This window comes from Dama dama, chromosome 1, assembly GCF_033118175.1.
Source record: "Dama dama isolate Ldn47 chromosome 1, ASM3311817v1, whole genome shotgun sequence".
Lineage (NCBI taxonomy): Eukaryota > Metazoa > Chordata > Mammalia > Artiodactyla > Cervidae > Dama > Dama dama.
The window spans coordinates 71,662,204-71,686,335 of NC_083681.1; the positions used below are offsets into that span (position 1 = coordinate 71,662,204).

The 24,132-nt window shown below is 40.9% G+C and overlaps 1 protein-coding gene across 5 annotated transcripts in view; it reads left to right on the forward strand.

Moving 5' to 3' along the window:
• Positions 1–24,132, forward strand: part of TTC17 (tetratricopeptide repeat domain 17) — a 120,569-nt gene that overhangs the window by 54 nt on the left and 96,383 nt on the right. For 2 of the 5 annotated variants that reach the window (XM_061152181.1, XM_061152198.1), the window contains exon 1: positions 4–189. The exons of 1 other annotated variant lie outside the window; for it this stretch is intronic. In XM_061152181.1, coding sequence (XP_061008164.1) covers positions 31–189 — 159 coding nt within the window. In that variant the 5' untranslated portion in view covers positions 4–30. Of the gene's footprint in view, positions 1–3; positions 190–22,927; positions 22,973–24,132 lie in introns of those variants that run through there. 2 more of the 5 variants (XM_061152178.1, XM_061152192.1) reach the window with 1 other exon arrangement.

Genomic DNA, 24,132 nt, shown 5'->3' on the forward strand with positions numbered 1-24,132 from the left:
GTCGCCGGGCCCGGGGGGGGGGCGGGCAAGATGGCGGTGGCAGTAGGGGTCCGCGGCCGGTGCGAGCTGCTGCCGTGCTCCAGTCCAGGCTGGTTCCTCAGCCTTTCCGCCTTGCTGAGTGTGGCAGCTCGAGGGGCCTTCGCCACCACGCACTGGGTCGTCACGGAGGACGGGAAGATCCAGCAGCAGGTAGCGGTCAGGGTGCCCCTCTCCGGCCCCCCGCGCCCGCCCTCGCCCTGGGGGGAAAGATTCCCCAGACCGGCCTGGCCCCTGGCTATTTGGCTCCGCCCCCAGCTTACCTTCCCGCGGTCCCGGTGTCGGGGTTCGGGCGACCCCCGCGCTCTGGCCCACCCATTCCCCGCTAGTGGACTGACTCTGGCCTCTGCCGTCTGCAAGTTCTCAGGCTTCCTTCCATCCCTGGGGTCGCGCGCCGCTCGGGGAGAGTTGCCCAGTGGTGAGGGGATCGGGCCCTGGGGACCTTTTCTGGTGCCCTGGCTTTAGAAACCGGATTCATTATTTCTTCCCTGGTGCCTCTCGGGCCCACGCGTCACCAACCCTCCCCAAGGAAGTAGAAAGCAGGTGGCAGCGCCCGGCTGTGCGCGAGTCCCAAGGAGGTGACAGCTTCGGCCCCCCAGGCAGTGTGTCAGCTAATGCTGCCTCCCCCAGTCTCCTCTCCCACATGCTGGCGTTCGTGTCAGGCTGGGGTGGTTTCAGCTGGGACCGTTACCCAGGTCAGCAGGGGCTCATTACAAACCGCACGCACCCTCTGTTTGCAAAGGAATGCTTGAGGATGCCTCTGGTGGCGTTGCGTGAATCTTTGCAGCCGTAAACTGCCCTGGTTTCCCAGTGTTCTTCGCCCAGTTTCTTTCCTAGTACCTTTGACCCGGCCCCACAAGGAGGATATGTGATTTCTTGGAAGGTTGAATGAATTACTCAGAGGAGAGGCTGCTTTTCTTACGTAACTTTCTGATGGCCTGTATTTTGTGGATGCTGCTGATGTTTGAAGAATGAATGAGTGTGTATTCTGCTGCAGAAACTCGGTACATTTAATGACTTCCAGCACTTGAGCGCAGTCCTGTAAAGTCCAGGGAACATTTACAGAGTGACGTGTGTGCCCCATGCAATTTCATTTGGTCCGCTGGTGCGAAATGTATTAACCATTGTCCTGTGAAAGTCGCGGGTTGTATGTAATGCTTGGTGATAGGAGCACAATGCCAGGCTTGCGTTTGTATAAACTGAGGTTCACATTTAGAGCCACCGTGTGATGGCAAATTTTGTCTTAAATATAATGAATGAATAAAGCAGTTTAAAAGTCAGTGTTGGTTCTGGTGAGTGGCTTTGTGTGTATATCCGAGAAAAGACTGACTTCTTTATACTGGGTGGCAGGTTCTCTATACCCAAGTTATTGCATTAGAAAAAATTTCCTTTTCATGGCATACCAGGTGAGATTTAAAATACGTATGTGTGTTTCAGACACCCTAGACAACACTTACAAATTAATTTCTGACAGAAGATTGGAAATTTTTTCAGCGAGTTCTGGTTGCTTCTGTCCTTCTGTCTCCTAGTAATGGTTTTCCCTGAGGCCCTGGTGGAGGGGGACATGGAATTAAGTCACTCCTGCTGCTTTTGGGGGAGCCCTCTCCTATGGCTCTTTTGCAGTATTGTTTTTGGCCACAGCTATTTATACCCCCTGACACAGACTTCTCCTTCCCGTTTTGATGTCTTGCAGTTCAGCTGAGAAACTGGTCCGTCAGAAAAGTGAAAGCTGGTAAAAATGTAATATATGCTGAACATTGCAGTGGGAAAGTTGATTCTGATTTGGTTTTTGTTTGCTCAACACAACCTTTCTTTTTGCATGTCAGGTACATATGTTTTGGTGGGGAAAGGTGGGAGTTACTAGAAACTTGCTTGAGAAAGGGGTTACTAGAAACTTGCTTGAGAAATCTACAGAATCGTCTGGGTCTCTTCCAAGTCACCCCTACAGTTGGTAGTTAGGCCTAAAGTTAGGAAAGCAAGATTTCTTTACTATATACACCTTTTTTTAGTGATCCTCTTCAATGAATTGTCCAGTACTTTGTTAAGTTCAGACAACTGCAAAATGTTAAACCAGAAGTAAAGTTGGTGACTACAGTGTAACAGTAAGACGCTAGGGAAGGGAAGTTGGATTTAATCTGAGGGGAAAGCCCATGTAAATAAAGTGAGAGAGTTGAACATCAGGGTCAGCCTCTGAGTTCCACTCTGATAGTTATGCATGCATTACCCATGCTGTCTTTTCTGGCCATAATTTGAATGCTGTAGAATCAAAACCTCAATTTAGATTTTGGTTAATTATCACATTTGGATATATTTATCAACGAATTGAAAGATTTCTTTAGTAGATTAATTTGCATATATTGCAGATGTGGGAGACCTTGGTTCCATTCCTGGGTTGGGAAGATCCCCTGGAGAAGGGAACGGCTTACCCACTCCAGTATTCTGGCCTGGAGAATTCCATGGACTAGTCCATGGGATCGCAAAGAGTTGGGACATGACTGAGCAACTTTCACTTTTTCAGGTCTGTTCGTACTTTCAGTGACATAACTAATTTAGTATATATGTTGTGTCTTACCGGAAATGCCAAGCTCCTTGCTATTTGGTGTTGGTTTTATTTTCTGAGAGCAGTGGTATGATTTCATTTTTATTTGTTTATTTTGGCTGTGCTGCGCAGCTTCCTGGATCTCAGTTCCCTGACCAGGGACTGAACCCCGGCCACAGCAATGAAAGCTCAAAATCCTAAGCGCAAGGCCACCAGGTAACCCCGTGATTTCATTTTTAAAGTTGCCTAATGTTAGGGAAAGGGTTAAGGGCAAACTGAAATAGCAGACCTTTACAAATACCTTTTGAAATTCTTCACCCAATATTTAAACCTATCCAAATTAGGTGTAATAGGTCATTGTTTTAAGAGTGAGTGTGAAGTGCTTATCAATTAAAAATCTGAACTGCCCAAAATACAGACTTAGATAAGAACATTTTCCATCATTATAGTTAGTTTTAAGTACAGTAAGCAGTATTTCCCAGAAGAAGATAACATTTATTTTGGCTTTTCTGTTTCAAGCCTTAGATGATAAAGATAGACACCCATAAGTTGCAGACTTGTAAACCTGCCATATATATTGGAAGGCCTGGATCTGTAGAGGGATTGAAATGGGTCTTTCAGTCAGGGCAAGGAAGCGAACATTAGACTTCTAACAGTCAAAGCTGGGACTGCTTCTGGCGGTAGCGGGTGTCTAGTACTTAGCATGGCAACTCAGGGAATTGTTCCTTTCCGCAGTCCCCACTCTGTCTGGGAAGCACACCACCCATGTTTTCAGGCTCTTGTGTTTGCTGAGCCACTGAACTCCGAGGAGCATTGTCCCGGGGATACTGGAGCTGGGCTGTGGAGAGAATGCTCCAGTACTAAGTCCATTTCCCGCTGCAGTCAGAGGACTTCTAAGAAAAGGCCCCTCCTCTCCAACTCTGTGTTTTTCTCCAAGCTCTGGGCTTTGGCATACTTCTGAACTCCTAATGTCCCTGTACCTGAAAACTAGTAAGATCCTCTCACTTTTTTTAAGCAGGAGTCCTTAACTTGTGATCTATGGGCTTGAGGTGTGAGATTTTATTATCTAGTTACTAGGAGGATCTCCAGTGTAATCAGGCCAGTGGATCTTTTATATGACTTCAAGATAAATTTTTTGTTTGTTTCATTTTGACAGTTATTTTTGTTTAATTACTAGTATGGAGACACCTATTTTCTTTTTTAATCAAAAGTGTCTAGCAATTCACCAGCATTGAAGGTGAAATAAACTTTTATGAATTAGCCTAAGAACCTCTGGGGTTCGACCCCTGGATCAGGAAGATCCCCTGGAGTAGGAAGTGGCAATCTACTCCAGTATTCTTGCCTGGAAGATTCGATGGACAGAGGAGCCTGGCAGCCTACTGTCCATGGGGTTGCAAAGAGTCGGACACAACTGAGTGCGCACACACACACACCCACACCTGTCATGTCACTTCTTTGGAAAAATTTTTGCTTTATTTTCCAAATTAGCAGCTTAGAGATCAGCTTTTGAAATGTTTCCCGTTGTGGACTTACTGAATCAAGAATTTGAACTTCTAGCACAGGGTTTATTACCTCTGATAGCGTCTTCGTAAATAGAAGTCTAAAAACTTCAAAATTTAGAGTATCAACCCTTGGCATTTTAAATTTGGAAAAAATTCTTAAACAGTATATGGTACAACTCCTAGGAAAGTCACCCAAAGACCTTGTTGAATGGCATTTAGGGGTAGCAAGAAGTAAAGATGTATTTATTTGTGGTAACGTGAAAGTGAGCAGTTTATGCAGTTTGAAGTGGTTTGGTTTCTCTTAACCTTTGTAAGGAAAACGCAATGGCACCCCACTCCAGTACTCTTGCCTGGAAAATCCCATGGATGGAGCAGCCTGGTAGGCTGCAGTCCATGGGTCCCTGAGAGTCAGGCACGACTGAGCGACTTCACTTTCACTTTTCACTTTCATGCACTGGAGGAGGAAATGGCAACGCACTCCAGTGTTCTTGCCTGGAGAATCCCAGGAACGGCGGAGCCTGGTGGGCTGCCGACTATGGGGTCACACAGGGTCGGACACGACTTAAGTGAGTTAGCAGCAGCAGCAACCTTTGTAACACCTACAAAGGAAGGAATATAAAGAAAAATAAAAGCAAATGAAGTAAATGTCTTCTCTTGTCCAGTTTGCTTTACCTTTGCAGAATGTTTTATGATAACTTCAAATTGGGGGTGGGTGAATGGAGAAGGTTCCCCAATAGGTGTGAGTTAATTTGGGGTCACTTAATCATTCTGCCTCTTATCAAGGGGCTGTCTTCAGAGTTCAGATCATTTTAACTGCTCAGAACAAATAAGGCTTCCTACAAAATGAATGCTCTGAAGCTTAGCAAACTTGGTAAAGAACAGCTGATGAGCAACTATTTCAGCAACTATAATATAACCTAAGGAAGAGCTATTATATTTAGTTGGACAAGCTGGCTAAATATTTACTGATCTTTACTAGCTTATAAGTGAAGGAGTGGTTTAATTTTGGTCTCATGTTAAGTGATTTGGTTAATCTGGGAGAGAGCATCCGTATGGTACTGTGGAGCTAACAACTTCATTTCACTGCTTTTCCAAATGGAACCCATCTTTTTGACGTAGAGCACTGTTTCTGTGTTTTTACATTTCAGGGGTTTACTTGGACCTAGAGGTCATGCTGGTTAGTTACTAACTGGCCAGGCACCTGCCAAACCTTCGGAATTTATCCTTGATATTGACATCAAAGTGATTCTTATTCAATCCATTTTTTAAAGCTATTTCCCACTATTATTTTTCTTCTTATAAATTACCCAGGTGTTAACTGTGTTTATACGGGACAGTAGTTATAGCTTGGAAACATACAGAGATAAATTACAGCTCTTCAGTTCAGTCGCTCAGTCATGTCCGACTCTTTGCGACCCCATGGGCTGCAGCACGCCAGGCTTCCCTGTCCATCACCAACTCCCGGAGCTTACTTAAACTCATGTCCATCTAGTCGGTGAAGCCATCCGACCATCTCATCCTCTGTCGTCCCCTTCTCCTCCTGCCTTAATCTTTCCCAGCATCAGGATCTTTTACAATGAGTCAGTTCTTGGCATCAGGTGGCCAAAGTATTGGAGCTTCAGCATCGATCCTTCCAATGAATATTCAGGACTGATTTCCTTTAGGATTGACTGGTTAGATCTCCTTGCAGTCCAAGGGGCTCGCAAGAGTCTTCTCTAACACCACAGTTCAAAAGCATCAATTCTTTGGCGCTCAGCTTTTCTTTACAGTCCAACTCTCACATCCATACATGACTACTGGAAAAACCATAGCCTTGACTGGATGGACCTTTGTTGGCAAAGTAATTTCTCTGCTTTTTAATATGCTGTCTAGGTTGGTCATAGCTTTAAGTACTTCTCCCAATTATTTACTGAACAAATATTTATTGACGGCTTCCTTTTTTCATCAGCCCACAGTGCTTTGAAGGGTATGTCCTTTTCCACTGGCTACAATTCTTGTTTTTTCTTCGGAGGTGAGCAGAGCACACCTCCTTCTTGAGCCCTTTTTGGGGGGCAGGGGGCTCTTCCACCTCTGCTTATCTTCTAGATCCATGGCTTTCAAACTTGACTATGCACAGAAATAATCTGAGGTGCCTGCTTAGGATGCTGACTCCCGGGTTGCCGAGAGTGTCTGATTCAGTAGGTTGATGGTGAAGCCAAGATCTTTACATTTTAATCAAACTTCTCAGGAGGTTATGGTGCAGATGGGTCACCGAACATTATGAGGAATTCAGTTTTAGATCTTGCTCTCCCCTTGCCTTTTTTTGCAGGCTTCTCTTTTACTCTTTGCATATACCTGGGCAATCTCGTCCTTTCCCAGTACTTCAGTTGCCGTATATATGCTGGGGATATCTACATTTCTTTCTACAACTCAGATTTTCTTCTCCAGAGTTATAAATTCAGGACTTCTGTGTTAACTCCATGTTGAATGTCCTCTATGCACTTCAAGGTTATTGTTCCCAAATCTTAACTGTTTTACACCTACACCTGTGTGATGCTCTGTTTTCCCAAACTTAATGAAAGATGCCGCGTTCGCCATCTGCCACTACCGCTGCTACCATCGGACAAATAAGTAGTATTTGTCTAGTCGTCCTTTTCAATTTCTCCCTCTTTCTTACCAGCATTTTTCAGTTCTATTTTCTAATTATATCCTGCTTCTTTCCATAGCCACTACCGTTGCTCTAATTCTCGCTGCCTGATTAATTGCTGTAACTTCCTAACTGTTCTCCCTGCTTCTAGGCCTGTCCTGCTTCCAGTCCATTTTCTCCGCGATGCAATTACAATAATCTTTTAAAACCTTGGACTTCCCTGGTGGCTCAGATGGTAAAGTGTCTGCCTACAACGCAGGAGACCTGGTTTGATCCCTGAGTCGGAAAGATCCCCTGGAGAAGGAACTGGCAACCCACTCCAACCTTCTTTGTTTTTTTTTGTTTGTTTGTTTGTTTGTTTAAAAATTCGAGTTACAAAATTGATGTGTGGCATTGTAAAAATAAATGCCCAACACTATGGGAGTATATAAAGTCACAAAATGAAGCCCTCCTACCTCTACTTATTATTACTCCCCAAGAAAAAACACCTTTAAAACAGATGAGTACATACCCCAGAATATGGTTCAGGTTCGTTAACGTGTCTCGAGGTCTGGCCTTTCCTTCTCTCTGGCCTGTCTCTGCTCATCCTTGAGGGCCCCACTCTCACTTCCAAAGGTACACGCATAACACACTTAGCCGTACTTAACTTTTTTGTCAGTATCCCCAAATATCTCTGCTCTCACTTGCTTCTGGGTCTTTGTACATGGTCTTCCCCGCAAATGTGTCAATCCCCCTAACTCACAGTCTTCATGACTTAAACATCAATTTCTCAGGGACGCTTCTGTGATGTGCAGATTGGAGTAAGCTGTTCTCTCAAGGTGTTTTCAGAGCATCCTGCATTCCCTTGTGAAAGCATCTGCCCTGCCGTGTTTTGTCTGTTCACTTCTGTAAATGTCCTTCTAGACTACTGTATGCTCCATGAAGGGAGTAGCTGTTTCATCTTCTCTGCAACTCCAGTATCTCTCACACTGTGTCATCTCAGAGGCTGCAGTAGTATCTGTTGAATGGATGATGTAAGGAAGCATGAGAAGTGGCTCCTACTTTTTAGATATTTACCATTGTATGAATGAAGCCTCACAGTACTCACTAGTGTGGTAATCATCTGGGGACTAGCCTAAAGGAAGCCTCACACCTCCCAGGAGAGCTTTAAATCTGAGTAACCCATCAGCACGTCAGCCCCGAGGCCTTCAGAGACCTGCTGTACACAGGTGAGATCCATAATTTCAGAGATTGCTCTTGGCTCTCTGTTGGGGTCAGGCTGTGTGTGCAAGAGAAGTCATCCACTCATCGCTGACATGACATCTGAAAGGTCAGCACTTGCTCAGTCATTAAAAGTAGGAAGAAGCGACAGGAAACTTGATAAACAAGAAAAACAGAAAAAGAATTGGAAAGGGCTGAGGCGAAGTAGATGGGAACTGGCAGCTGCACTGCTGAGGACCGGTTAGATCAGCCGTGGGGGTCAGCAGTTGTTGCAGTTGAGAAGCAGCGCTGGTGGAAGTGAAGAGAAGGCACTCTGACAGCCAGAAATAAGAGGACTTGCCAGCAGGTCAGGGCAAAAATTAAAACAGCTTTGCACTCCACGGTGTGGGGAGCCGGGTGTGGGCGGGGCCTGCATCTCAGCTGTGCTCCACGGTGGCAAGAGCAAGGGGACTCCCTCTGCCAGCAGACTCGTCCCCCCCTCTTCATATGGGTTTTCTTTAAGCCCCTTCCAGTGGGTCCTCCATCTCCACCACTCTTGTCAAAACTCCCAGGGCCCCTTCCATATTGCCACACTCAGTGCTCAGTTCAAAGGCGTCTTTCTCAGCCTCTTAGCAGCCCAGCAGTTGTCCTCAGACTTCATCAGACTGTTTTTTTTTTACCTGACTTTCAGAGCGTATATTCCTGGTTTTCCTTCTAAATCCCCGCCACAAGCGCTTATTCTTCTCTGCTGAATTCCTTTTTGGTTTGCTAGTCTTAAATATTGAGGTGCCCCATTTCTTCCCCCTGCGCATGTGCCCACCAGACGATCTGATGCCGTCCCGTGGCATCCAGTGTTACATCTGCAGTCCCTGGACCCTATCTGCAGTCTCTCCCGGAACTCCAGGTTCGTGCAGCCAACTGCCTATTCAGCCTCTCCACCTGACGGGCGAATAGACACCACATGTGTACCCAGTCCTGAATTGAGCTCTTGATTTCCTGCCCCATCACACCTGTTACCAGATGGTTCATGCTCCCAAATCTTGGTATTGTCCTTAACTCTCTTCTCACACATCTTATACCCAGTCTGTCGGCAACCTCTCAGCTCCTGAAATGCATTCTGAATCCTGCCAGGTGGTCCCCCCTCTGCTTTCACAGGCCTGTGCAGACCATTGTCTTCTCTGCTGAACCTCTGCAGTAACTGCCTAATGGGTCTCCTTCTTTCTCTGTTCGCTCCATAGAGTCTGTTCTCCCCAGAGCAACCAAAGTGATTTTTTAAAAAGCAAGTTTTGGTCATGCCACTCCTTGAGGGGTCTTGGGGGAAGGGAAGCAAAGAGTCTCAGAAAATATTCAGTGGTTTCCCGTCATACTTAAACAATAAAACCTAGTTCGCAGCAGGGCCTGCAGGCCTGCAGGCCCTGGGCCCTGGCTCCTGGCCGCCTCTCTGCCCTGATGCTCTCCTTGTGTGCCGTGTTTCGGTCATACTGGACTTCAGGTGGTTCTCAGAGTACCAAGTTCACTTGTTTCGGGTTGGCCAAGGCCTTTGCCTCTGCTCCTTCTTCTACCTGAAGCACTTTTCTGCAGACATCGGCATGGCTCATCCTTTCTCTTCTTTCAGGCCTCTGTTCTCATGTCACCCATTTCTGACCAAACTGTCTAAAACAGCATCTCTTTCCATCACTCTGTCTTCTTTATGTTTCTTCGTAGTATTTATCACTGGCACTGTATTGTAACATATACTTTATTGCTTGTCTTCCACAAGAACATAATAAGCTCTATGAAGGCAACAGCTTTGTTCAGTAAAGTAACCCAGTGCTTAAAACAGGGCCCTGACTCGTGATGCACACTCAGGAAACACTGAAGAAGTGAAAGAGTATATGCATGTCTGTGTGTGCAAGCAGTAATTACTCCTGTGTTAGCTCTCGCATCTCATATTGACATACTGAAGGGCCACCATTGCTTTAATAGTCTGGAGGAGGGAGGTGCGTTTATTTTAACAGAGACAAGCTAATTCACTCATTCTCCCCATTACTTGTGAAAGGTCTGGACAGCCTAAGAATTTTTTAAGCACATGGTATCTCTAACCCAGAATTGTAAAATGATGCCTCAGATAATCTACTTTCCTATTGGCTATTTTGGATATTTTACTTCTCCAACCTTATGATACACTCGAAGAACTCATATTTGAGATTGTGACATTTGTGTGTGTGCATAGTTGCTCAGTCATGTCCAGCCTCTTGCAGCTCTGCAGAATGTAGCCTGCCAGGCTTCTCTGTCCGTGGGATTTTTCAGGCAAGAATACTGACCTGGGTTGCCATTTCCTCCTCCAGAGGATCTTCCCAGCTCAGAGGTCAAACCTGGGTCTCCTGCATTGCAGGCGGATTCTCTATTGTACCCTGAGCCACTGGGGAAGCCCCTGTGACATTATTTAAGTTAATTGAATATTGTATAAGTTTAGGTAAGTCACTTTATATTTTGCTTTCAAGATATACTATTAGGAATTCACACTGTTGTGCTTCCCATGTTTGTTTAGTCAGTAGTAACTACTTCATGAGTCTAACTTTTGAAAAGAACTCACTTATATATTTACTAACATTTTCAGCCTTCATTTTCTCTCTGAGGAACTTAGTTATTTCAGTTAAAATCAGGTGACTGGAAAGAGGCCCTGCCCCCAAAGGTCAAGCCTTTCCACCTTCAGTCTGATTGCTTGGTGGGGAGTCGAGATGGGTAGTTAATCTTTAGTAGAACCCAAGAGAGTAGTCAATGACAAAAGTGGTCAATTGGAGTCAGGAAAGTTTTTACTGTAGCAAGTATTTGCCGAGTGCTTTTTGTGTGTCCATTCCTGCTTTTGGCACGTTTGGGTCACCCATTCAACACATGCTTGGGTGCTTTTTGTGTTAGGAACTTGAAATATAGCTGTGAGGGAGATAAAGTCCCTGCCTTAACGGAGTTTGCGTTTTATACAGTCATACATGGAAGTGACTCTTAATTTAGGATATCAACAGGTAACTTTCATTGTAATAAAAACCATTTGATGTCTGTAATTCACGGAACCCTTTACCAAATGTTTTCATGCTCATTGTCTCATTTTATCATTATACAGACTCGGGAAAATGTGGTACTGTTCTTCTGTTAAAGAAATTTAGACAGAATGTGATTAAATTATTTGCCTGAGGCCATGCAGGTAGAAAGTGGCAGTATGAACTCAAGCTCAGATCAGATTCTAAACCCTCTTCTCTTTTCTACAGTGCTAAACATTGCTACTAACATAAAGAAAAATATTTCTGTAGTTTTATTTGTAAAACAAATGCTCATCAAAATTTTAAATTTTGTTTAAATTTTTTTAGTTTTAAAATTGAATTAAAGACTATAAAATATGTGATAATTTAAAGTTTTTCACACTATATGTTATAAAGTGAAAAGTTAAAATTTCATAACTACCCATAGTCTCTCTTCTGGAAACAACTAGAATTGTTTGTGTATTCTTCCCTAAAGTTTCTGTGCATTTGCAAACACAATTTAAAAAAAAAAAAAAATATGGGACTAGAAACATTTGGTCTCACTGTTAGCTTTTATTCACTTCATAAGACTTAGACATCTGTTCTTATCAGAAATAGAAGGCTACCCTTTTCTCTCTTAAGCATGGGTAGTATTGGGTTGTATGGATGTTCTGTAATTTATTTAAGCAGTTCCCTCATGATGGACGTTTAGATTGTTTCCATATTTTTACTACTACAGACATTCTTGCAGAAGGTGAACATGCAAATACATTCCTCTTTGCATGATTCCCTGCATATATTGAGTGTATCTGTAAGATAAACTCTATGAAGTGGAGTCTCCTGGTTCTAAAAATGCATATATTTAATTTTCTTAGATTTGCTAAATTGTTCTCCTAGTGGACTGTGTCAACAGTGTCAAAAAATTTTCATAATCCAGTTCTAGTGAAAGACCTCTAATCTATCCATTGCCTTTAGCTAAACAGTGTTGTGACCATCAGTGGAAGAACAGAAAGGGACCTTCAGTTAAATTTTTTTCGTCTTCATAGACAAAATTAAACCTTTATCATTAATGTTTATTTCACAGTTGCTGGGACTGCAATAAAAGAGATTAGTCAAGCTGACTTATTTTCCCCCACAGTTAATACTACCACTATTTTGATGAATAATCAAGATGAATTTTTTTCAATTGTCTCTTGTAGACTATCGTTTTCTAGTACGAAATAGAGTAATTTCCCGGCCATTGAGTTTGCCATCATCTGAATAATGATAAAGTTACTAAGGTTTCTTTTCTGGCCCTGATTTTAGTTTTCCAATATTTGATTGGCAAATCTGTCTTAGCTTTTTGTTGTTCAGTCACTAAGTCGTGTCAGACTCTTTGTGACCCCATGGACTGCGGCACGCCAGGCTTCCCTGTCCTTCCCTCTCTCCCAGAGCTTGCTCAAGCTCATCTCCGTTGAGTTGGTGATGCTGTCTAACCGTCTTGTCCTCTGTTGCCGCCTTCTCCTCCTGTGTTCAGTCTTTTCCCAGCTTGTCTTAGCTTGGGCTACCATAACAAAATGCCGTAACTGGTGGCTTAGACAGCCAAGGTTTATTTTCTCACAGTTCTGAAGGCTGAAATCCAAGATCAGGGAGCCAGCATGGTTGGGTTCTAGTGAGAGCTCTCTTTCTGGCTTGCAAACAGCTACATCTTCCTCCTCCCTCTGATGGCAGAGAAAGAGAGAAAGCAAGCTCTCTGGTATCTCCTTAAGCTTACAGGAGCACCAATCCCATCATGAGGACCCCAGTCTCAGTTGTCGTTGAGTCGTTCAGTCATGTTGGACTCTTTTGCAACCCCATGGACTGTAGCCTGCCGAGCTCCTCTGTCCGTGGGATTTCCCAGCCAAGGATACTGGAGTGAGTGACCATTTCCTTCTCCAGGGAATTTTCCCAACCCAGGGATTGAACCCGAATCTCCTGCATTGACAGGTGAATCCTTTACCGCTGAGCCATCAGGGAAGGCCCCCAGCCTCATGACCCGCCATCTAAATCCAGTTACCTCCCAAAGGTCCAGTCTCCGGTTACCACTTTATTGGGAGGTAGGGCTTCTCCCTGTGAATTTATGAGGGGGGACACAGTTCAGTCCATAGCTACCCTCTGGTGCGCATGTTTTTTTCATCACCATAGTGCCTGGCGTTATGTCTGGTACTTAGTGGGTTCTTGTGTGAGTTTTCTATTGCTGTCATTAAAAATTACCACAAATTGAGTGGCTTAAAACGGCACAGATTTATTATCTCACAGTCCTGTAGGTGTTTCACTGGGCTAAAATCAAAGGGACAGCAGCACTGCCTGTCTTTGTGGAGTATAGTTATAGGGGAAAGTTCATTTCCTTGCTTTTTCCAGTTTCTAGAAACCACCTGTAGTCCTCAGCTTTCAATCCCATTTTATTGCATCTTCAAAGCCAGCAACCTTGCATCCCTCTCTGTGACCTTCCTCTTCCACTTTTAAGGACCCTGTAATTACATTGGGCCCACCTGTTTCATAATCCAGGTGACACTCTCTAGCTTGCTCAATTAAAGTAATCTGACTAGCAGCCTTAACTCAGTGAGCGACCTTAATTCCCTTTGCCTTGTATCCTAACATATTCACATACTCTGGGGATTAGCACATTGACATCTTTGTTGAATCATTCTGTGTTTGGTATTTTCTGCCGGAAAGAAAAACCACTTCTGAGTTAGGTATGCATCCACTCTAACTGTGCAGCTACATTCCCTCTGTATGTGTTTACAAGAATATCATAAGTACACAAGTAAATATTCATGATTCTGCTGTCCTGATCCAGTGTTTCATTTCCTCTCTTGTAAGGTTATAAGCTGTCTAGTTTATTCATTATGTTGTTTGTTTATTCTTTGGTGAAGTAAGGCAGGAAATGTAGACTGATGGCTCTTGTAAGAAGTTGTTCTTAGTTGCTCACGTTAAAAATGGTTACTTGCTAATCAGTTGAGAAAATGGTGATTAACATGAATGCTCTAACGAGATGTTCAGATCTAGATTACAGCTCCTAAATACCTAGATTATTTTATGTGAGTTTAAGTATTTACAACTATGTCTTCCAAGAACTGAAAATGATAAAGTAAAATCTAATTGAGGGTAACTTCAAAAAATAGGGATATCAGGCCATAAAAATTCATGTAATGGTCAGGATTCAACATTTTTAGTTATTTAAGTTGAATTTTAGTTTGGTAACTTGGTGTTCTATAAAATTGAGGCTGGTTTTTAATTTTTTACTAAAATACTCTACAAGTACTCTGAGAGTGGGAAAAAAGTCATCTTTAATAAAAATTTATTTTTGAATCTTGACAGTTCATAACAGTAGCATTTTATTGATCTGATACAATTACATTTTTGCAGTAAGAGGTCTAGAAAATGTTACATTTTTTGGCAATTATTACAGCCAGGAAGTTGTGTAAGTCTCTCTTAAGAGTCGAGGCTAAACTGGTATTTTGTGAACTTAAACTTCTCTAGACCTGAAAGTCCACGATAGTTAGACTTGAATTCTGAAGAGAGAATTGCATGCAAAGTCCAGTAACAGGCTTTTCTGCCTCTCATTGCATCCTTCCAGAACTCTTCGTGCTTGCAACTGCGTGAACCTGGCACGGGTCACAAAGGTGAGGGCTCCTCAGGCCATCATTTGAAAATGGCAGTGAACTAGATTTGAGATAAGAATAAAAATTTGAGCGGAGAAAGGAATAAGAAAATACAGTAGATACTCTCTTTTTGAGTGTTTGGTCCCATGTCTATTAGAGGAATTTTTTTCTCTGAGAATATATAAGGAAAAGCTAAAGATTATTTTTCAGATCTGAACTTATACTTGTCATTACAGTTTTTTTTTAATACAAGAAGACATGTTGCATAGCACTATATAAAGTTTCATTTTAACAAGATGACCTGTTCATAGCTCTTTAAAGAAAAGAAATACTTTATAAATTTAAGTATACATGTTCACTGTAGAAAAGCTCAGAAAACACAAACCAGAAGAGAATAATCATCCAGCTAGAAACCACCATTCATAAAATGTGATGTATAACCTGCCAGATGGATTTTAAAAAAGAAAGATTTTTTTTGTGTATAAAAGGCAAAAATACATATGCCAACAAAGAAATTAAAATATATTCATGCTTTTCTTGTGTTTCTGAGTGTGTAGAAACTCGATTACTATTGTTATAAATTTCAGCTGATTCAACTATTCTAGAGAAAAGCTAGTAAAAAATACAACTTTTAGAAGCCAATCCCTGTAACTTAACAATCCCCATTCTGGGAAGAAAACAATTTAATAGCTATTCGAAAAATTTAGGGGCTTCCCTGGTAGCTCAGTTAGGAAAGAATCCACCCGCAGTGCAGAAGACCCCGGTTGATTCCTGGGTCGGAAAGATCTGCTGGTGAAGGGATAGGCTGCCCACTCCAGTATTCTTGGGCTTCCCTGGTGTTTCAGCTGGTAAAGAATCCACCTGCAATGTGGGAGAACTGGGTTCAATCCCTGGGTTGGGAAGATCTCCTGGAGAAGGGAAAGGCTACCCACTCCAGTATTCTGGCCTGGAGAATTCCATGGACCATATAATCCATGGGTTTGCAAAGAGTCAGACATGACTGAGTGACTTTCACTTTCAAAAAACTTAGGTGTAAGGATACTCATCCCAGTATTGTTAAAAGGAGAGCATAAATTTTAGTAGCAACCTGGGTAAATGACTTTTAATATAATTGTTGTTGCCCAGGTTGCAGTTGTTATTGTTTAACATAATTGTCATCTACTAAATATGATAATGTAAATCTGTATTTATTGGGAAAGAAGCCTGATAAAATTTAGAGAAGAACAGAGGGGGAAAGGCTATAATATAGTAGATGTATTATCTGATTTTTTTAACAGTATATGCATAGCTATATATGTATATAAATGCTGAGAAGTTACCCTGATAAATATATTTGGCAACAGGTATCTCTGAAGTTGAAAGTTCAAGTAATTCTAACTTTCTCCTTTAGATTGTCTATAATGTGTCTGTTTTTATAGAACCATATATATTTAGCTTATAAATCAGAAAAAAGATTATTTTGTTATTAAGTTTTAAATTGGAACTTTGTTAGAATTAAGCAGCATGAGGACAGAGGACTGACTTTGTCTGTGATACAGTGAGCAACTTAACGGCTCAGAAATAGGCACTGCTAACTGGAGCCTTGGGGTCATTTGACAAATTGATGGTTAAAAAGAACCATGACCAAGTGGGCTTTATCCCAGGAATGCAAGGATTCTTTAATATCTGCAAATCAATCAATGTAATACACCACATTAACAAATTAAAAGATAAAAACCATATGATTATCTCAATAGATGCAGAGAAAGCCTTTGACAAAATTCAACACTCATTTATGATTAAAACTCTCCAAAAAGCAGGAATAGAAGGAACATACCTCAACATAATAAAAGCTATATATGACAAACCCACAGCAAGCATCACCCTCAATGGTGAAAAATTGAAGGCATTTCCCCTGAAATCAGGAACAAGACAAGGGTGCCCAGTCTCACCACTACTATTCAACATAGTGTTGGAAGTTCTGGCCACAGCAATCAGAGCAGAAAAAGAAGTAAAAGGAATCCAGATAGGAAAAGAAGAAGTAAAACTCTCACTGTTTGCAGATGACATGATCCTCTACATAGAAAACCCTAAAGACTCTACCAGAAAATTACTAGAGCTAATCAATGAATATAGTAAAGTTGCAGGATATAAAATTAACACACAGAAATCCCTTGCATTCCTATATACTAACAATGAAAAAACAGACAGAGAAATTAAGGAAACAATACCATTCACCATTGCAACAAAAAGAATAAAATACTTAGGAGTATATCTACCTAAAGAAACAAAGGACCTATACATAGAAAACTATAAAACACTGATGAAAGAAATCAAAGAGGACACAAACAGATGGAGAAACATACCGTGTTCATGGATTGGAAGAATTAATATTGTCAAAATGGCTATTCTACCCAAAGCAGTCTATAGATTCAATGCAATCCCTATCAAGCTACCAACGGTATTTTTCACAGAACTAGACCAAAGAATTTCACAATTTGTATGGAAATACAAAAAACCTCGAATAGCCAAAGTAATCTTGAGAAAGAAGAATGGAGCTGGAGGAATCAACCTGCCTGACTTCAGGCTCTACTACAAAGCCACAGTCATCAAGACAGTATGGTACTGGCACAAAGACAGAAATATAGATCAATGGAACAGAATAGAAAGCCCAGAGATAAATCCACGAACCTATGGACACCTTATCTTTGACAAAGGAGGCAAGGATATACAATGGAAAAAAGACAACCTCTTTAACAAGTGGTGCTGGGAAAACTGGTCAACCACTTGTAAAAGAATGAAACTAGAACACTTTCTAACACCATACACAAAAATAAACTCAAAATGGATTAAAGATCTAAATGTAAGACCAGAAACTATAAAACTCCTAGAGGAGAACATAGGCAAAACACTCTCTGACATAAATCAAAGCAAGATCCTCTATGACCCACCTCCCAGAATATTGGAAATAAAAGCAAAACTAAACAAATGGGACCTAATGAAACTTAAAAACTTTTGCACTACAAAGGAAACTATAAGTAAGGTGAAAAGACAGCCCTCAGATTGGGAGAAAATAATAGCAAATGAAGAAACAGACAAAGGATTAATCTCAAAAATATACAAGCAACTCCTGCAGCTCAATTCCAGAAAAATAAATGACCCAATCAAAAAATGGGCCAAAGAACTAAACAGACATTTCTCCAAAGAAGACATACAGATGGCTAACAAACACATGAAAAGATGCTCAACATCACTCATTATTAGAGAAATGCAAATCAAAACCACAATGAGGTACCATTACACGCCAGTCAGGATGGCTGCTATCCAAAAGTCTACAAGCAATAAATGCTGGAGAGGGTGTGGAGAAAAGGGAACCCTCTTACAGTGTTGGTGGGAATGCAAACTAGTCCAGCCGCTATGGAAAACAGTGTGGAGATTTCTTAAAAAACTGGAAATAGAACTGCCATATGACCCAGCAATCCCACTTCTGGGCATACACACTGAGGAAACCAGATCTGAAAGAGACACGTGCACCCCAATGTTCATCGCAGCACTGTTTATAATAGCCAGGACATGGAAGCAACCTAGATGCCCATCAGCAGATGAATGGATAAGGAAGCTGTGGTACATATACACCATGGAATATTACTCAGCCATTAAAAAGAATTCATTTGAATCAGTCCTAATGAGATGGATGAAGCTGGAGCCCCTTATACAGAGTGAAGTAAGCCAGAAAGATAAAGAACATTACAGCATACTGACACATGTATATGGAATTTAGAAAGGTGATAACGATAACCCTATATGCAGAACAGAAAAAGAGACACAGAAATACAGAACAGACTTTTGAACTTTGTGGGAGAATGTGAGGGTGGGATATTTCAAAAGAACAGCATGTATACTATCTATGGTGAAACAGATCATCAGCCCAGGTGGGATGCACGAGACAAGTGCTCCGGCCTGGTGCACTGGGAAGACCCAGAGGAATCAGGTGGAGAGGGAGGTGGGAGGGGGGATCGGGATTGGGAATACATGTAAATCCATGGCTGATTCATATCAATGTATGACAAAACCCACTGGAAAAAAAAATAATAATAAAAAAATAAAATAAAAAAAAAAAAAAGAAGCTCTTAACTTTGTCTTTGGAAATAGTCCCTGCCTAAAGAAAGTACACATTTGTATGAGCAAACTGAAAGAATGACAACTTCATTCATTTGAATATCACATTACTTCAATGGTTTAGGCTGTTTAAAAGTGATACTTTAATGATAGTGTTCAATCTTTTATAGAGGTAGAATTTGGAAAATGTCAGGAATTTTTAGAAGTCATTAGGTTGGGCTCCCTCAGTTTATAGAGAAAGAAACGGGAGCCCTGGCAGAAAAGGTGATTTGCTTATCCGTCACAGAGCTGGTCATGGTCGGGTCAAAGACTTATTTTTTCCTGATTCCTGATGGCTTAGCCACTTTACCTTTTTTCCAGATGGTCATCAGTGAGTCATGATGCCTTAGGAGATAGAGAATCTAACAAGGTGATATCAGATACTTTGCATCCAACAATCAACAGTGTATCATGTACCTAAGTAAGTAGGTGTTAGTTGTTCAGTCCTGTCTTTGTGACCCCATGAACTGTAGCCCGCCAGGCTCCTCTGTCCATGGGATTTTCCAGACAAGAATACTGGAGTGGGTTGCCGACCCAGGGGTCAAACCCAGGGTCCCTGCAGTAAGAATGCTGAGTCCTCAGCCGTTAAAAAGAATTCATTTGAATCAGTCCTAATGAGATGGATGAAACTGGAGCCCCTTATACAGAGTGAAGTAAGCCAGAAAGATAAAGAACATTACAGCATACTAACACATATATATGGAATTTAGAAAGATGGTAACGATAACCCTATATGCAAAACAGAAAAAGAGACACAGAAATACAGAACAGACTTTTGAACTCTGTGGGAGAAGTTGAGGGTGGGATGTTTCAAAAGAACAGCATGTATACTGTCTACGGTGAAACAGATCACCAGCCCAGGTGGGATGCATGAGACAAGTGCTCGGGCCTGGCGCACTGGGAAGACCCAGAGGAATCGGGTGGAGAGGGAGGTGGGAGGGGGGATCGGGATGGGGAATACGTGTAAATCTATGGCTGATTCATATCAATGTATGACAAAACCCACTGAAATGTTGTGAAGTAATTAGCCTCCAACTAATTAAAAAAAAAAAAAGAATGCTGAGTCCTAACCCCTGGACTGCCAGGGAATGCCTCGAAAGTGATTGGTTTTGTAGAACTCAAAAGTGTTTATATCCTTAGGTTGGTTATTTTAAGTTTACAGTGTTCATCTTTTATCTCACTTGGGGGTGAAGTCATTACCTTTATAGAGTGACATTACCATGTGATTTTATTGAATTCACAGAGACAGGATTCCAAATTAGAGATATAGAAATTAACAATATCTTAAAGATGTCAGCAAATGAAATATATGAAAATGAACCTGACAATAAGATATTTACTGCTGTTCTATATAACTGGATACATGTAGCTATAAAATATATTAAAAGGAAAATAAAATTGGATTGTTATATATAGGTTGCCATTTTCTTTATTAAAATAAATTGCTGTGGTAACAGTGAAACTGTGTTTACCTGGAAGTCCTGAGAGAATGAATCATTTTGAACAGAATTCCATGATAGCTAATTTCCAAACACATGGTCAGTTTTTCCCTGCATTTTAAATTTTTCCCTAAAATGTATTTCATACTTTCTCACCTTCTTTATTTATAACAAATTGAAAATAATTTCAGTTTTTCTTTCTAATTCAGGTCATTATAAGCATCATTTATTATGCTGTGGAAGTTGTAGGGTTGTTTGTCCTTTTGTGAAAAAACCATAAAGTGCTCTGAGGTCTAGTGGATGCATTATGTCATGTTTAATCTATTAATACCTCTCTGTAATTTGTCACTCTTTTTGCTCTTGGGCTTATAGCAGCCACTTCTAAATGCTGAAGGTTTTGAAGGGATATTACCACTCCTTCTTAAATTGTATATAAAATAGGAGTGCACAGGCTCCACATGTTGACTCATAGTGGGCCTGGTTGATAGAGGCTTAATATAACTTTTGTTAGTTGAATGGATGTTGTAGCATTTACAAAGTTGTAATCTTTCCTAATCTTCTAAGGAGGAGAGAGAGTCAAAAAGAGAGAAATTCAAGCTGACTGGCATTTGCCAAAGATAGTTAGCATAACATCTTAAAATGTAAGAACGTGAAGGTACCTCAGTTAGAATATGCGTCAGGCTGTAAATCTTCTGTAATCAACCCTACTCTGGCAGAGAGCCATGCCGTTTGCTGCCACGTCAAAAGGAGAAGCTCAGCTGCCAAGCTGTCAGCGGGCTCCCTTCTGCTAATAATTTTATCTTGTGCCTTCTCTAGCTACCGTATCTTTGTTGCACTCAGTGCTTCAAGGAAATGAAATGTTCACAGTTGAATGTTGGTCAAACCCATTCTATTCAAATACGATAAAGCCCTGGTTCTCTTGTGTCTTTTTAATCTAAAGCTAAAATTATACTCTATTCATCTGTCTTCTTCTTTCATTCTGCTTGTAGTTCTTCAAATTATCAGATAAATAGACTGGTTCGGTGTTTTGGAATGGGATTGCCACACTCCCACATTCCTTCTCCCACCCCCCGATTTTTTTTTTTTTTTTTTTTCTAAAAACCTCATTTAAATACACTTGTAGAGAGGTATGTTAAATCAGTTGCTCTCAAGGTCTGGATAGTTGCAAAGTAAAGACTTCCTTTGACCTCCTATTAAAGCTCTTTTGATTCTGACCACTGCCTATCACTTTTACATTTTCTCCTGTAAAAATTTTGGTGTGCTGTAATATATTACAAACAATATATTACATTGTTGTATAAGAGATTGATGGACTTTGGAGTTAGATCAGGTCATATTCAAAACGGTCGCTTTCCCTGCCCTTCTGGCATTTGACTGTTGAATATGTAAGAGAAGCGAAAACTTCCACCCCTCATTGAGAAACACCTAGTGTTTTGCTTGTAGGCCTTTGCTAGGTTTCATTGTTTGATAGAGATTAACAGCTCAAGTGGTCAAGTATAGGCCTTGCTATTATATTTTTAGTGCCTTTTAAATTCAGAGTACAGTTTTAATGTAAATTCCAAAATAGTAGGAAAGCCAAGGGAAGCAGTGAAGGGATTTAGTTATAAAAGAAGACCCTGGGAGATGATAATTATCCATAACTACATAATGGTGATTATATAGTTCAGATAATTGCTATGAAAATATGAGTGGAAGTTACTCCAGACTAGAGCATCTCTTTTTCTTCTGGCATCTCTGAGACAGTAGAATGAAGAAAGGTGGATGAATTTTATATGCAGTCACCTAGCATCACCCAGTACTACTGTGCATGTTATTAAAGCAACCATTGGACTTATTCCATGTTATTTTTGTTCCTTCTTATTATTTTTTTGTTGGCCATACTTCGCGGTTTATAGGATCTTAATTCCCCAATCAGGGATTGAACCTGTGCCCCCGGCAGTGAAAGCACTGATTCCTAACCACTGGACCACCAGAGAATTCTCATTCCCTCTCTTTGATTTTTTTTTTTAATAGGCTTGCATTTAGCAAAGCCTAAGCAAGGCTATCTTTTGCTCTTAAAAAACTAGCTCTATGGCAGTTCTATTTCCAGTTTTTTAAGAAATCTCCACACTGTTTTCCATAGCGGCTGGACTAGTTTGCATTCCCACCAACACTGTAAGAGGGTTCCCTTTTCTCCACACCCTCTCCAGCATTTATTGCTTGTAGACTTTTGGATAGCAGCCATCCTGACTGGCGTGTAATGGTACCTCATTGTGGTTTTGATTTGCATTTCTCTAATAATGAGTGATGTTGAGCATCTTTTCATGTGTTTGTTAGCCATCTGTATGTCTTCTTTGGAGAAATGTCTGTTTAGTTCTTTGGCCCATTTTTTGATTGGGTCATTTATTTTTCTGGAATTGAGCTGCAGGAGTTGCTTGTATATTTTTGAGATTAATCCTTTGTCTGTTTCTTCATTTGCTATTATTTTCTCCCAATCTGAGGGCTGTCTTTTCACCTTACTTATAGTTTCCTTTGTAGTGCAAAAGTTTTTAAGTTTCATTAGGTCCCATTTGTTTAGTTTTGCTTTTATTTCCAATATTCTGGGAGGTGGGTCATAGAGGATCTTGCTTTGATTTATGTCGGAGAGTGTTTTGCCTATGTTCCCCAGCAATCCCACTTCTGGGCATACACACTGAGGAAACCAGATCTGAAAGAGACACGTGCACCCCAATGTTCATCGCAGCACTGTTTATAATAGCCAGGACATGGAAGCAACCTAGATGCCCATCAGCAGATGAATGGATAAGGAAGCTGTGGTACATATACACCATGGAATATTACTCAGCCATTAAAAAGAATTCATTTGAACCAGTCCTAATGAGATGGATGAAGCTGGAGCCCCTTATACAGAGTGAAGTAAGCCAGAAAGATAAAGAACATTACAGCATACTGACACATGTATATGGAATTTAGAAAGGTGATAACGATAACCCTATATGCAGAACAGAAAAAGAGACACAGAAATACAGAACAGACTTTTGAACTTTGTGGGAGAATGTGAGGGTGGGATATTTCAAAAGAACAGCATGTATACTATCTATGGTGAAACAGATCACCAGCCCAGGTGGGATGCACGAGACAAGTGCTCCGGCCTGGTGCACTGGGAAGACCCAGAGGAATCGGGTGGAGAGGGAGGTGGGAGGGGGGATCGGGATTGGGAATACATGTAAATCCATGGCTGATCCATAACAATGTATGACAAAACCCACTGGAAAAAAAAAAAAATAGTAATAATAAAAAAAAAAGGAAAAAAAAAAAAAAACTAGCTCTAAAATTAATTAATTGAGCTGCTGTCAAGTTCTTAGAGATTACACAAATGTAGTTTCTTCTCAAAGTAGAACTTCTGAAGAGCTAGTACATAATTTGACGATCTAACCCTAAGGGATACCAGGAACTTCATTTATCTGTTAGATTCCAAGGCCACTGTCTTAGATTTTCCTGAAATTCAAAAAGGCCCATGTGTATATGTGTTGTTTTTTCCTTGTTATAAACATATGTAGACAATTGAAAAATATACAAGTGTAAAAAGTAAAAGATATAAATGTACCTTTCTTTTTAATCCCACTTCCCAAAAGTAAACCAGCTTAGTTTTTGGCATATCAGACATGTATACATCTAAATCTATAAAAATGTAATTTCTTTAAAAAAAAATACTTATTCTTTATCACTTTTTTAGTTAATTATGCATTGTGAATGTCTTTCCACGATAGTAGATCTAATTTTTCTGTATCCCATTCCATTGGACAATTGATTTCCCTGTTCCCTCACAGAAGGACTTAGGTTTGTTTTTGTTGTTTGGTTAGTTTTTTTGTTTGTTTGTTTTCAGTTAAAGGTAATATAGTGAACATATTTGTATGTATCTTTGCCCACTTGATGGACAGGGAGGCCTGGCGTGCTGTGATTCATGGGGTCGCAAAGAGTCGGACATGACTGAGCAACTGAACTGAACTGATAGTTTCCTAGTTTATATTCCTAAATCAAGGGTGTAATTTTAAAGTTTTGATACATGTTGTCAA